This window comes from Varanus komodoensis, unplaced genomic scaffold (assembly GCF_004798865.1).
Source record: "Varanus komodoensis strain SLA01 unplaced genomic scaffold, ASM479886v1 scaffold22, whole genome shotgun sequence".
Taxonomy (NCBI): Eukaryota; Metazoa; Chordata; class Lepidosauria; order Squamata; family Varanidae; genus Varanus; species Varanus komodoensis.
This window is the reverse complement of record NW_025335606.1, coordinates 20,492,245-20,507,114: the sequence shown is the minus strand read 5'-3', so window position 1 is coordinate 20,507,114 and position 14,870 is coordinate 20,492,245. Positions and strand designations below refer to the sequence as shown.

The window sequence follows — 14,870 nt, the reverse complement described above, 5'->3', positions numbered from 1 at the left end:
GACTTCCATTGCCATATTCCCAACCAGCTCTACTATGCCCGAGAGAGATGGGGGTGTATTGGAGAGGGGAAGAGTTTTCTCTAACAAAGCAAATCCTAAAATGGTTTTCTTGATGACAGGGAGCAGATGGGGAGCCTGGGCGCCGGGGGCAACAGGGCATGTTTGGTCAGAAAGGAGATGAGGGAGCCCGTGGATTCCCAGGAGTCAGTGGACCAGCTGGTTTGCAGGTGAGTAGGGGAGTTGGAGCAGCATGGAGGGCATCCACGCTACTTCATGGACCTATCTGGAAAGGAGCTTGAACCAGGAATATTAGAGTATTTTGGATGTTGGATATAACTGAAATAAAAAAATTCTAAATTTGTTAAATCAGCTACATTTTGAAATTTGTGAAGTCAGCATATTTTGCAAATATTGAGGGTTATACTGAGAAAGGGCATACAGTAGTTCAGGGCTGCTCAGTATTTTAAAGTCTGAAACATGCCATGTAAAAATATAGCATTTGATCGCTTGAATGTCACGTTCCAAGCTCACATGTCCATGTTAGTCAGAACTGAGGGGTTTCAGCAGGATGGAGGGAATGCTGCAGACTTGCTGATTCAGGTGCTGTGTGCTTTCTTCCCAGGGGATGCCAGGGCCTCCAGGGGAGAAGGGTGAGAGTGGCGATGTTGGTCCAATGGTAAGAGCTCTCAGTTTCACCTCTTCCGTTTGAAACCTAGCCCTGCCTTTTGTTCCACTGCTGCTACCTCTTGATGAATCTGATCTATTATCATTTTCCTCCCTGTTCTCTCTAGGGCCCACCAGGAGCTCCAGGCCCCCGAGGCCCACAGGGTCCCAGTGGTGGGGATGTGAGTAGTGCTTGTTTCTCCATATAAAGCAGAGACAGAGGGAAAGAGCCACTTTCCGCATTTGGATGCCTTGGGTTTCCTCTCCTGGGAAGGGCGGAATCACTGGCATGTGGGCAAATATTGTCAGAAGGACAGCTCCCTTTGGAGCTCTGTTGCTGATTATTTTTGTTTGGAGGTTCTGCAGGGTCTGAGCTCAGAGATTGGGGCTGGAAATACTGGGAAGCTATTATATTAAATCCAATAAACACAGATTATGTTAGTAAATCAAAATGCTAGCAAAGCCCCTCTCCCTGTGGACTCAACAAAGAGACTTGGGGAAATCCAGCCTCTGTCCCTGGTGCATTGATTCTCAGTGTTGAGGCCATATATTCAGTTTAAATGATAGCTATTGTGTGATATGCTGATCACATCTTGAATAATCCCCAAAATGGAAATGATCCACAGTAATTGACTTGGTAATGACAATTTCAAAGACTTTTATTGAGTGGTGGCTACAATGAACACATTTTTCTTTTATTGATTGGGTTTTTAGACCATTGGTCTAAGAGTTCTTGATGCAGTGTTAACAGACCATGAAACATGGATTCTCTGGGGTGATCCTGTTGGATCAAAAGGAGGGATGGAAAATAGATACTTTACACAGGCTAATCAACATGGCCATTAGGCCCAGCACATCACTAAAATAACAGAGGCAAGAAATAGGCCTTTCTTTGGTACCACCTGCAAAACATCCCATAGAACTCAATAGTTTATACAAACTACCAAGCAGGTAACAGAGCACATCAAATGATCTTGCATAGCCCTTCCAAGCATATTTTGGCAAGTGCACAGATGCAGCAGCTTGCATTCTGCAGCACATAGTGAGAAGCATCCATTGCTTTGGTGTCAGGAAATGTGCATGCTGAATTCCACAGAGAATATCACATTGAAGCAAGTCCACAGATTCTTAGAGGTAGCAAAGAAAGGGAATTGGAAAGTAAAATATTATTATCTGTTGAGTGATTAGCATAGAGAAGTTGGGAATATTACTATTAATGACAAATTAGCTTGTAATATTAAAGTGAAAGGGTACACAAAAAGAATGATTTTGGTGAAATTTGGAGTCCATTAATTGAATATGTGTTAATTAAAGGAAAAGAATGTGAACCATCACAAATTTTATTGCAATTCTGGGAGGCAGGCAGAGCTCTTTCAAAGGATCAACTATATAACATATATCCAGTGGTCCCAGTGGTGGGATACAGTGTTTTTTATGTTTTATTTTAATTGTATGCTAATGGTGTATGCTTTTATTTTTAAAAGGGGGAAAACAAAGTTCCTAGAGGACAGTTACTCTGGCTGGGGTTGGTGGAGAAGGTGACAGGGAATAAGCATAAAAGACAAGAAAGCATAAAAGACAGATGTGGATTTGGTGGGGGGTATGTTATCGCCCTCCAGGTCAACTTGAGACCCTGGATAATGTCCTGACAGACTACATTCTAAGGATGTCTTGGGGGAGAGACAGAGTAATTATGGGAGATTTCAGTCCCCCGGATATTAGTTGGGAGACTCACTCGGTGGTGACAGCCAGGTCACGTCACTTCCTAAAAGCTATAGAGGGAGCGTTTTTCACACAGAGGGTCCGAGAGGCGACCGGGGGGGGGGGGGCATCCTTGACTTGGTCTTGACCAATAGGGAGGAGCTGATAGATGAAGAACAGATGAGGGGAGCTCTGGATGCGAGTGATCACTCCATCCTTTGCTTTGAGATCAGGGGACTAGGGACGTGCAGCAGGTCGAGCATTAGAAGCTGGGACTTCAAGAGGGCCAACTCTGGCCAACTGAAGGCCAGACTGGGGAAAGTCGCCTGGGATAGGTTACTGGAAGGTAAGAGAGTTGAGGAGGGGTGGATAGCACTCAAAAGGGAGGTTTTGGAGGCGCAAGCCTTGACGGTACCTCTAGTCAGTAAGGTGGGGAGGTGGAGGAGAGTGCTGCCATGGATGCAAAAGGAGGTGGTTAGAGGGATTAGATGAAAGAGGAACCTCCGTAGGAAATGGGTACTGGGGGAAATAGACGAAAGGGTATACCAGGAGGAGGAGGCCCGTTGCAGAAGGATTCTTCGCAAGGCTAAGGCTGATTACCAGCTGAGACTTGCCAAGAATATCACGAGCAACAAAAAGGGCATCTTTCAGCATGTAAATAGGAAGAAGAAGCGGAGACAAGTGGTGGGACCACTAAATAAGGAGGAAAGAGATACAGTGACTGATTTGAGGGAACAGGCACAGATGCTAAATGATGATTTTGCTTCTGTGTTCCCCCCAAAGCAGGATGGGGGATATCCGCATAGGAGATTAGATGAAGCTGGGGACTTAGGGGCACAGATTAGAGTCACCCCCCTTTGAAGTCGAGGGGCTCCTCAGGGCATTGGACATTACAAAGGCACCAGGCCCTGACGGGTTACACCCGAGAGTACTTAGAGAGTTGGCAGGGGTTCTCTCACGCCCACTGGCCTTCATTTTGGAGGCCTCGTGGAGAACAGGTGAAGTTCCAGAGGACTGGAGGGTGGCATCAGTGGTCCCAATTTTCAAAAAGGGTAGTAGAAAGGACATGGGGAATTATAGACCGGTTACCTTACATCCATTGTAGGAAAAACAATGGAAAGGCTCATAATAGAGAGAGATTTAGTGATGCTAGATAGGGAAGGGAGGCTGACAACCGCACAACACGGCTTCCGCAAAAACAGGTCCTGCCAGACATACCTTGTGGAATTCTATGACAAAGTTTCTGGATGGCTAGATGGAGAGGATGCAGTGGATGTGGTATACCTGGATTTCAGCAAGGCCTTTGACAAAGTGCCCCATGATATCCTGGTGGAGAAACTAGTGGAGGAGTTTTGGGATACACCAAAGCACTGTCCGGTGGATTAGGGCACAGTTGACTGACCGAAAGCAGAAGGTAACCATTAGCAGAGAATCATCGGGATGGTGGCCAGTGACAAGTGGGGTCCCCCAGGGCTCTGTCCTGGGGCCGATCCTGTGTAATCTTTTCATTAACGACATGGAAGAAGGGGTGAACAGTCTGCTGATCAAATTCTCAGACGACACTAAAACTGGAGTAGTGGCCACAACTGAGGAGCAGGTACTCCAGATCCAAAAGGATCTGGACAGGCTATGGAAGTGGGCAGGAGACAACAGGATGGCGTTCAATGTGGATAAGTGCAAGGTCTTGCACTTGGGGCATAGGAATAGGTATCATAAGTACAGGTTAGGTGACAAGTGACTGGAGAGCAGCACTTGTGAAAGGGACCTCGGGGTACTGGTTGACTGCAGGCTAAACATGAGTCAGCAGTGTAATGCAGTGGTCAAGAGGGCTAATGCCACCCTTGGTTGCATAGCCAGAAGTGTGGCTTCTAGATTAAGAGAGGTACTACTACCACTCTACACAACTCTAGTGCACCTGCAACTGGAGTATTGTGTTCAGTTTTGGGCCCCTCATTACAGAAAGGATATAGCCAGGTTGGAGTCAGTGCAGCGTAGGGCCACAAGGTTGGTGGCCGGTTTGCAGGGGATGGGGTATGAGGCGAGACTGAGGGAACTGGGTCTCTTCAGCCTGGAGAAGAGGAGACTCAGAGGGAATATGTTGGTGACATACAGGTATGTGAGGGGATGTCACATGGAGATGGGTAGAGACCTGTTCTCCCCTGCAGAGGAAGGCAGGACGCGCTCCAACGGAGCAAAGCTCAGGGAGCCAAGGTTCCATTTGGATGCCAGGAAGCACTTCCTGACAGTCAGGACACTGAGGGTGTGGAATGGGCTTCAGCAAGAGGTCGTTGAGGCCCCATCGGTGCGGGTGTTCAAGGACAGGCTGGACGTCCACATGGTGGGCATGTCGTTACCGGAGCCGGCTGATGCCGGAGGTCAGACTAGATGGCCCGGGAGACCCCTTCTTACTTGCTCTGTTTTCTATGTTTCTAAGTTTGATTAATTTTAGTAGGTGGGGGATATCTCTGAGGACACCATGATGGGCAAGGTGTATTTTTTAAAGCGCTTGTGCCTCTTCTTATTCCAGGGTCCACAGGGTCAACCTGGTGGGCTGGGACAGCCAGGTGCTGTTGGTGAAAAGGTGAGTCCAAGCCAGGATGTTTGGGTTGGAGGGCCAGCCTCTGCAGCTTCAAGGTGAGCTCAGGAGCCGGAGGTTGCATAATAGAAAGTGTCAGGTTTCAGGAACTTTGGAAGATGGGTGGGATTTTGCTTTGGAGGACTAGTCTAGTGGCATTAGAATCAATGTCAGGAGCATCAGTCCTGGTTTCTTAGATCTGTGAGGGAAGAGAAGCACTTGAACCTTTGCTGACACATGCAGTGCCTCTTGGTGCTCTGTCCATCCAGAGTTTGGCCAGAACCAGACTCTGCAAGCTGTGGAAGAAGCCCGAGGCAAGGAAATACAAGCTCCTGCATAGCAAGGGGGCATGGACAGTGAGGCAGGAGAGCAAGCTGGTGGTGTTAAGGGGGCTGCTCCTATGTATATTGTGCGTATTTGGCCACCAGAGGCAGAATCATGGAACAAGCTGGGGCTCTTAGGGAATATCCATAGACAGCAAGATGGGGAAGGTCATTCTGTACCAAAGCAAGACGCAGATCTATTGAAGCCTTCCTCAATCTAGTGCTCTCCAGGGGTTTTTGAATAAGAACTTGCAGCATCCCTGGCCTTTAGCTGAAGTCCAAAATATCTGTTGGGCACCTTGTTGGGGAATGCTGATCTAATGAAGAAAGTAAGTGGCCTTAAGGCTTAAGCATGCCTGAGGCAATATTCACTGACCCGGAGATCCCACCTCCTTACAACTTGTGGCATGACAGTATGCTGTATTTCAACAGACATATAGGAAGCACACTCTGTATGGGCTCAGGTGTACTCTTCCATTTTATTTTTCAAATGGTGCATTTGAAATGGGGAAAATACACTGGGTTTGGGTGATTTGCCCATGAGTGTGGACCAGCCTTGTGAAATGGGGAACAGCAACAGCTAGAAAAAGAGATTCTATTTATGGTGTTGTAGTTTGACTGTGTTTTTCTGAGAACAGGTCCCAGAGGAGCTGGGAGGGCTGGTTTGGAGTTCTCTCTCTCTCTCTCTTTCTGTGTAGGGTGAACCAGGTGAAGCAGGAGATCCTGGTCCTCTGGGAGAGCCAGGTCGGCAAGTAAGTTTCTGAGTTTTGGGATGAAGCTGAGGGAAATGCCATCTTCCCTCTCCTCACCTTCTGGAGCATGGCTAGCGCCAAGCCAAGCTCTGCTTAAGGCTGCTTGCCTATCTTGGCTGAGGCTGCAGATGCGTTTTGCGCTCTCACCCTCCGCCCCAGCCCAGGATAAAGTGAGCAGCCTAAGAACAGGACTCTCTGCAAAGCCTGGCTCCTTCCAGGGGACTCTGACTGGTGTTTCTGTGTGTGCATTCCCAGGGTGTGAAGGGTGATGTGGGTGAGAAAGGAGACTCTGGCCAGTCTGGAGCTGCAGGGCCCCCTGGCAAGAAGGGTCCCCCTGGAGAAGATGGCGCCAAAGGGAACTTGGTGAGTCTGGGAGCAGGAGGAATTGCAGCCCGGCACTTCTGGACAGCACCTGACTGGGGGAGGCTGGCGTATCAGGAAGGGCATGTCAGTTTAGCTCCCAAATCACTGTGGATAGGAGGCTCTGTGGCACTTCTGAGCCTCCAATTCCCTCAGCCCCCCCAGGGCAGCCCCACGCCTCACCAAGACTGCAGAGAACAGAGCCATTGACTCAGAGGGACCAGGAGAGCTGAGCCGTGTCTTCAAAGAGACTCAGGGGAGAGCCAGAGAATGACAAGACGGGGAACCCCTCTGGTGTTGAGAGCTGAGCTGGGACTCGGGAGATCCAGGTTCTAATCCCTGCTGGGCCGTGAAGCTCACCAGGGGACTTCGGCTGGTTGCTGATGCTCAGCTTAATCTACCTCACAGTAGGCTAATGGAGCAGGATCATGGGAGACACCTTGCAGAAAAAGGGCAGGATATAAATGCAGTATATGAATAAGCAAGGCCCATTTGTTCCAGCCCCCTGTCCACAGCGGGTATGTCCACCCAGTCCACCATCACTTGCAATCCGGATACCTGCACAAACCCTAGACATCCACAGAGCAGGTAGGAGGACACTGTCTTCAACCTATTCATAGGTAGGGCCAAGGTGGAGACATTTGGTGTCAGTTCTGGAGAACTGGTGCCCTTGTGGGAAATGCTTCTCAGGTTGTGTGGTATTCAGTGCCCTGTCTCTCCATTGCAGGGCCCAATAGGATTCCCTGGGGACCCAGGCCCATCTGGCGATCCCGGCCCTCCTGTGAGTATCAGCTTTTGAATGGAGCAGCTGCTCAGTTGGATTTTATTTTGCTTTTGGCTTTAGAGGGGGTAAAATATGGGCAGAGGGCGGCATCTGGAAGCCAGGACTGCTGTATTTCCCATGTTGGATGGAATGTTTCACTCAGTTCCTGTGTCTTTCAGATCATATCCCAAATTGCACAAAATCTCAGGGCATGTTTGCCCAGTTTCTTACCTTGAGATAACCCCAAACTCACTTTAAAGGCTGGGATTCCCCAGCCGCCCTCTGTGCTGGTGGATTTACTTAGCTATCCAAATAGCAGAGCAAGTCTTTATAGTGAGTTGAAAGAGAAGCTATGGTTTTGTGACTGGTCTCCTTTTCAAGCTGGGATGATTGTAGAAACAATAGGAAGGCTATTATAGGTAGAGGTGAGCTTTGACTGGGAACAGCATCATGGGTTCAAGTTCAAAAATGGGTTTAGAAACTTCTCCCTGCCCCCTTTCTCTCTCCCCTTCCTATATGTGCAGAGTCACCCTCTCATACAGGCTCTCACATTCACTGTCTCTCTCACATTTGCAAATGCTCACGAGCTCTTTCTCTTGCTCGTTCTCTTTTTCACACACACACACACACTTTTAAATCTATCTCACAGGGCTATTGTGGGGATAACAGGGGATCATCCCCTTGTACATCATCTGCCCTTGGAGAAAGACGAGGAGGCTTAGAAATGTAATCTGGATAATTAGTCATTTCATAATGAAACACAGGGTGCCTCTGGCTTATACAGGCAATTCCAGCCTGTCAGGCAGGGTAGCTAAAGCCAGAGCTAAATTTTGCATACACTGGGAACATGGCAAAATGACACATTTTAATCCAGGTTCTTGTGTATAAAGCATTTTGTAAAATATTTGGCTGAAATCCTAAGGTTTTCAGGAGCACCAAAATAAGAATGATAATTTTTTAAACCCTTAAAGGGGAAGAAAAAGGCAAAAAGATCAAAGTCCAACCCAGTGAGCACTGAGCATACTCAATGTCTGCAGAATGCTGTCTGTTGGAGAGAGAGAGAGAGAGAGAGAGAGAGAATGAATGTGGGGTGAATTCTCCAGTTGGGGGATGGAATGGAGTATCTTGGTGGAGGTCATGGCTGGCTGGAACCCTAAGCAGAAGCGCTCCACACTGTACCATTTTGTTGCAGGGCTTAACTTCTTCCCTGGTGTTAAGGCAAGTGCTTTTCTTGGTGACAACAGATAGATTCTAATGCTACTTTGATTCTGTCTTCTGCTTAGGGCTTGGATGGAGCTCCTGGTGAGAAGGGTGACATGGGGGATCCTGGACTTCCAGTGAGTAAGACGGAGAACAACCCTCCCCTGTGTCCCACTAATAGTGGTGGTTCTGTGCATTAAAAAATAAAATAAAATGCTGAATACCTAAAGGGAGCCTGTACATAAGTAGGGCAGACCTACTGTGCATCCACACAGAATAATTGAAGTACTTTGACTTTTGTTGGCCATTCTCTGCTGGGAAACCAAGAACTGCCATTCTTTGAAGGAAGAGCAAGGCTGGCCTCATCCATCCCCGAAAGTCAAGGCACACAGTACCTAAGGCCAGGAAATTTATTTTGGCAGAAAATCCCACAAGGACCTCTCCTTCTACCTGGCAGTAAAAATGAACCTGCTATCATGATATTTGCTCCCTTTTTCATGATATTCAAAGTCAGCTGCCCAAGGTGGCTGCCTCACACTCTGCCCAGTGGAGGCAAGGAACTGGGCCTGGCAAAGGAGGCAAGGAACTCACTGCATTCTCAGCATTTTGGCAAATTGAAATTCCCAGGATTTGGCAGCAGGGAGGAGGAGATTGTTTTAATTTTTCTCCCTAGTATATCCTTCGATATAGTGAAATCTTTAACAGAGCAATTCTCTGGGCTTTTAGACAATGTTTCAAGGGGTCATTTGAATTCCCAGATCCAATGTGGAGAAGAAGCTCCAACCTTAGAGTTGAGGATCCACTCTCAGGTCACTGTCCCCACACCTTGCAGTCAGTGTGGGAAGAACTGTGTTGGCTGAATCTCTGCAGTCATAATGAAATCCCAGAGATGGGAAAATTGAGGGGAGCGGGGGCATTCTGAGGGACAGGGAGGGAGGGAGGGAGGGAGAGCAGGTCTACCAGAATGTGACATCACCTGGTGGCATTCCAGCCTGTTTCCCTCCCCTTCTAGGTGGCCATTTTCAGTCATCTACCTGATTATCAGGGCAGAAGGAGTGCAGGGATGGAGATTATTTCAACACATCTCTCTCTCTCTGCACAGGATGACTGTCACCCCACACCTTCAGAGAGTTATGGGCAGCCCCACTGGATTGTGCTTTAAGTGATTTACATAGAAAAGTTTGGAAAATCACCCTTAAAAGTGCATATATAATAGCATATAACACTAAAAAAATTCCACATAACAACAAAGGTACAATTGGAAAATAAACCAGGAAAAATATGCAAGTCTGAACAGCATCATAGCAATCATTGATAAGCCAGACAAGCTTGAGTACATTTGAAGTACATTTTCAGAGGCAATTAAAATGTGCTCTGTTTTCTGCCTCTCAAATGGCATGGGTGAAGGTGTTTCAGAAACTGGGTGTTCCATTCTGGCTATGAAGAGAGGTCAACCAGGTGTATATGGGGAAGGCAGACTGTGAGGTTTTCTGGTCCTGAGTTATTTAGGGCTTTGAATGTCGAGAACTATAGTACTTTGAACATGGCTTGATAGCTCATAGGCAGCCGGTGCAGTTCTTTTAATGCAGGTTTCATGAGAACATGGCTGGATGCTCAACTTAGCATCCTAGTGGCTGCATTGTGCACTAGCTACAGCTTCCAAGCCAAGCTCAAGGCACCCTCACATAGAGTGCATTACAATAACTTAATTACAAGATTAGAAAGTATAATACTTAAAATAACCAGATATAAAACAGATACACTTCTTGTACAGCTATGCCATTGGTGCATAATAAGAGAAATCCAGAATGCAAAATGTTGAAGGTCATTGAAAGATTAATCCCACCGTGAGATGGAAAAGTGGCACTCTCTGCTGTTGCTCTCACATTATTCCTGACTTATGGTGACACTATGAACATGTCCCTCCAACATGTCTTGTACATGGCAGTCCTACTCACCTTTTCAAAATTTGAGGCTGTGGTTCCAGGCTGACTTACCTGGCAATAAGCAGGTGGCTTGGTTGCTGCATGAACAACCCATAATGTTCCCCACACTGTTGTTGTAAACTGCCCAGAGAGCTTCGGCTATCAGCAGCATAGAAATGAAATGAAATAAAAGAAAGATGAAATGAATGAAGGAATGAATGACAGTGTTACTGTAGGTCTGGTGCACACATGGAGGCCACTGGTATTTCCCCACATGGTGACCATCACATGAGGTCAGTGCCACTCTTAATGTACAGAAGCCATCCTGTACAAACTTCTCTGAGAGTAAACCCCACTGAACTCACTGGAACTTACTTCTGAGCAGGCGTATCAGTGGCTCTATTAGAAATTAGTAGACATGCGAATGGGACCAGAGAGTTTCCATGTACACCACCACAAATGGTTCCCTCAAATGGTGTGATTAGAAATAATCTGCTCTCTTTTATTATTTTGTTTTCAGGGGGCCCCTGGAGCTTCTGGGGAACCAGGTCCACCTGGCTCACCAGGGAAGAGGGTAAGTTGGGGCTGCCATTGTAAAGGATAGATGGGAGTCTATGATGTTTCACATCCTTAGTTACCTTGGGATCACCAGTGGGCACATTTGGCATTTTGAGAGAATTGTGGGCATTCTCACCAAATTGCTGCCATGGTATATGCAGGTGTGGGGAGTGGGGAGATTGCCCATTCATAAAATGGCTGGCATGGTGTACATGGCTAGTCACAAAACACTGAATCCCAGAAGGCAAGCAGATGAGACTAAAAGCAAAGTAACTCCAAATCAGCTGATATGCCAGTGATGCATTGTACATAATAGGGCATTACCATAACAAGAAAAAAGAAAAAGTAATTTGCACAATAATGTAAGCATAAGACAGAGATGAAGTCAGATCTCCAAAACACAAAGCCACTCTCTTGGATCCAAATAAAGTAGGTGCTGGATGGCAGCATTTTGCTTTACAGTGTTTCTGCCTCTAAGTTTCAAACAAATAAACAAACAAAGACATAAGAAATAAAATAAAATAAAAATCAGAAGAAGCACATAGCCTGTTGGTTACCCAGAAGGCTGTCCATGGGCATATTGGTGCCAGAAGCTCTGAGGACACTATCTATGCCATAGATAATGTTTTCTAAATAGATGTTAAATAATTGCATTAATGCGAGTGTTGATTACAGTTGTTTCAACTGTATGCATACTTGGGAGAAAGCCCCACTGAACTCAGAAGCATTCTTTTTGAGCAAATGCACGTGTAATTTAGGTTACCAGTTTTGTTTATTTTATGGGTGCATCATTAGCTTTCATGGTTTTTGAGGAAACCTGCACAATGAGGGTAAGTTTCAGCTAAATGTTTCAGGTCTTGTGCAAGTATATGGAACTGCTGTACACCAGGTGTTTTGCTATAGAACAGTTGATTTATGCAAGCTCGCTTAAAGAATTGTCTGTGTTCCAGGAGGAGTAAGAGACTCCTGCCATAACTAATATATGCTATCTAAGTAAATATTTCATAACAAATTGCAATCTGAGAAATGAGGATTTTAGTGCAGAAGCTCAATATGTTTAGTGTAGTTTGAGATCTCCTTGCCAAAACAGGCCGTGGATCCAGACTGCAAATGGACCTTGGCCTTTGTGGATGTCTTTGTGCATTTGCTCTTTCTCTTGCAATGGTTATCAGAAGACTGATCAGATTTCTGGTAACACAGCTGAAGCAACAGTGTGGGAGTAGACAAAAGGCTTTGTATACACAACACAAGAGCTTCCATCAGGCATTAATGCATGGAAGAGTGGGGGGGGGGTCACCCATGGACCCCAATGCCGAGGTTATGCATGTTACCCCACTCCCATGAAATCTGCAAAGCATGTACAGTTGTATCTGGGCAGGTTTGCATGCCATTGGGATTCCTGATTGTGTATGGCTTCTGAACATGTAGAAACCCCATTCTTTCCTCCATGCTTGGAAGAGAAGTACCTCATTGCCTCAATCAAATTTCTCTTGAAATTGACATTTGTACTTTCCAGGTATTAGTGAATGACATCTCCAGCTTTAGATGGGTTAAGTTGGGGTATTGTTTGCAGTTTTATGTATGCTGTTTAGGACAGGTGATGAGGATGGTGATATTGCATTTATATTCCACCTTTTGTCCTCTTGAGAGGAACCCAGAGCAGCTTTCATAGCTCCATTTTAACCTTACAACCACAATCCTGTGCAGGAGGTTGGGCTGAGAACTCATGACTGACCAAAAGTTCCCCAGTGTGCTTCCTGGCTGAGTGGAGACTAGAACCTGGATCTCCCAGGTCCTCAGTCCAACACTCACCACCATGTCACACTGGCTTACATTTGAGGAGATTGAGGATATGGCCCCCACTGGAAAAGAAATATTTCTCCCCAAACTATTTAAATAACAAAACCCTCCTTGTTCAACTGGCCTCCTGCTTGCAAATAAGAGTGATGGAGTCACACAGTGGTGCAGCAAGACCTGAACTTTGGAACCAAAATCCAGAACGCTGAATTCCAGGGGGACCTTAAATTACCCAGAAAATGGCAGGCAATGAGACTTCAAGACAGCAGGGGCAAATGCTGTTTTATTCCTGTAGTCATTATGGTGCTATATGCAAACTTGTACATGTGCAGAGATTTTTTTTTTCAAATCAAGATTAGCAAACAGTTTTGCTGAGTTCTAACATCAGGAATGTGCAAGCAATGGTAAAACATGGGTGTGGAATGGCTGGGAGTGATGGGTAATGTAAACCTTGTAGCTTCTGGAAGGGGGTCCACATGAGATCTTGACGTCCAGGGTCTAAAATTACCTGTACCACTGAATTTACCCAGAAAGTGTTAGTGTTTATGCTCACTTTCACTAAAGATAAATATAAAAAGATTCTCCTATCCTTGCTTATATAATGGACATTGCTCAGTATTTGTGCCTGCCTGTGTACTGTGGGCAGATTGGTAAGATCTTTTGTTGATGTGTTCTTTCTGCTTATAATCTATTCCTTGGGGCTGGTGATGTGTTTTTGTAAAGATTTACATGATGTCCAATTTGTCCTGCTTATTTGTTTCTTAATTGGAAACAAGTTTAATTTCTGTAAAGTCTTCCGGCTGGAGCAATAGCGTACTTCTTTTTTATAATAAGTTCATGAGAACAATTGGGTCTAGAATCTTTCTGCCAAAGGAAGACTGGAGTGTTAAAACAACAGGAATCTCACCAAACTGTATTATGCAGTGCTCCTCTTTCTTTGTTTCAGGGACCTCTTGGTCCAGCTGGCCGGGAAGGTCGGCAGGGTGAAAAAGGGAGCAAGGTAAGGCTTTTATTCTGGGTCCAGTAATGGATTGCTAACAACTCTTACCCACCTGTGATCAATCATCTGCCCTTGATTTCTCTCTGTTTGCTCTGTTTTTCTTCTATTGATTCCAAATTCAGTATTCCCCTTCTCTGGAAGAAGCCATCTTCTGAGATGGATAATTCTGCCCCTTGACTCAAGAGCCAGGGCTATTTGGAATAACCTTTTATTCTTCAAAGCCACCTACATCTGTGTGGGAGCATCTCATGTCCAACAGAAACATGAAGCAGGCTTGGATTAATTGAGCATCTCTGAAATAAGGCAGGGGTAGGTTTGATCTGTGCAGGTCCTCCTTCCTTCCTTCCTTCCTTCCTTCCTTCCTTCCTTCCTTCCTTCCTTCCTTCCTTCCTTCCTTCCTAACTGGGATCCACCAATTGGAATATGGTGCAAGATGCTGATTCAGGGGATTTTAGTGCAGAAGCACTAAACTGACTAAGAATTAAGGTGCAGGGTGCCTCTATCTTCATGATTAGCTCAGGAATTTCTGATTAGCAAAAGAATCAGACTAACAAATCTTTTTGTACACAAACCACTCCTGCTTTTAGAAGGCACCAAATCTAGGAGGCAAAAGCTTTGCTGATTTACTGCAATCCATCCTGGTCTACTTTCTGCCTACCCCCTCTCTAAGTTCTGTTGTGTTTTTATTTTTCTTTTCCTCAGGGGGAGCCTGGTACAGAAGGGGCCCCAGGGAAGATGGGACCCATGGGCCCACAGGGACCTCCAGGCCAACCTGGTTCAGAAGGCCTACGTGGGATTCCCGGTGCAGCAGTGAGTGCCATGATTCATTAGCAAATGACTGGGATAGAAATGAAGAAGGATGAATGTGAATTATATCTTAATGACAGAAAAACACAGGTTTAAAATATTTTGAAAAAGGCATTTAAGCAGAATGGAATGGACTTAGAGATAGAGGGTGAATGCCACCCTTGGTTGCATAGCCAGAAGTGTGGCTTCTAGATCAAGAGAGGTATTATTACCACTCTACATGACTCTGGTGCGCCCACAACTGGAGTATTGTGTTCAGTTTTGGTCCCTCATTACAGAAAGGATATAGCCAGGTTGGAGTCAGTGCAGCGTAGGGCCACAAGGTTGGTGGCCGGTTTGCAGGGGATGCCGTATGAGGCAAGACTGAGGGAATTGGGTCTCTTCAGCCTGGAGAAGAGGAGACTCAGAGGGGATATGTTGGCAACATACAGGTATGTGAGGGGATG

The 14,870-nt window shown here is 46.1% G+C and overlaps 1 protein-coding gene across 1 annotated transcript in view; it reads left to right on the top strand.

The window, feature by feature from the left end:
* The window catches only part of COL5A3 (collagen type V alpha 3 chain), an 86,786-nt gene that overhangs the window by 58,187 nt on the left and 13,729 nt on the right, over window positions 1-14,870 (top strand). Inside the window, exons 42-52 of the mRNA XM_044431503.1 lie at window positions 120-227; window positions 623-676; window positions 792-845; window positions 4,892-4,945; window positions 5,961-6,014; window positions 6,270-6,377; window positions 7,102-7,155; window positions 8,421-8,474; window positions 10,783-10,836; window positions 13,564-13,617; window positions 14,320-14,427. Of these exons, the coding sequence (XP_044287438.1) occupies window positions 120-227; window positions 623-676; window positions 792-845; window positions 4,892-4,945; window positions 5,961-6,014; window positions 6,270-6,377; window positions 7,102-7,155; window positions 8,421-8,474; window positions 10,783-10,836; window positions 13,564-13,617; window positions 14,320-14,427 (756 nt within the window). The remainder of the gene's footprint in view (window positions 1-119; window positions 228-622; window positions 677-791; window positions 846-4,891; window positions 4,946-5,960; window positions 6,015-6,269; window positions 6,378-7,101; window positions 7,156-8,420; window positions 8,475-10,782; window positions 10,837-13,563; window positions 13,618-14,319; window positions 14,428-14,870) is intronic.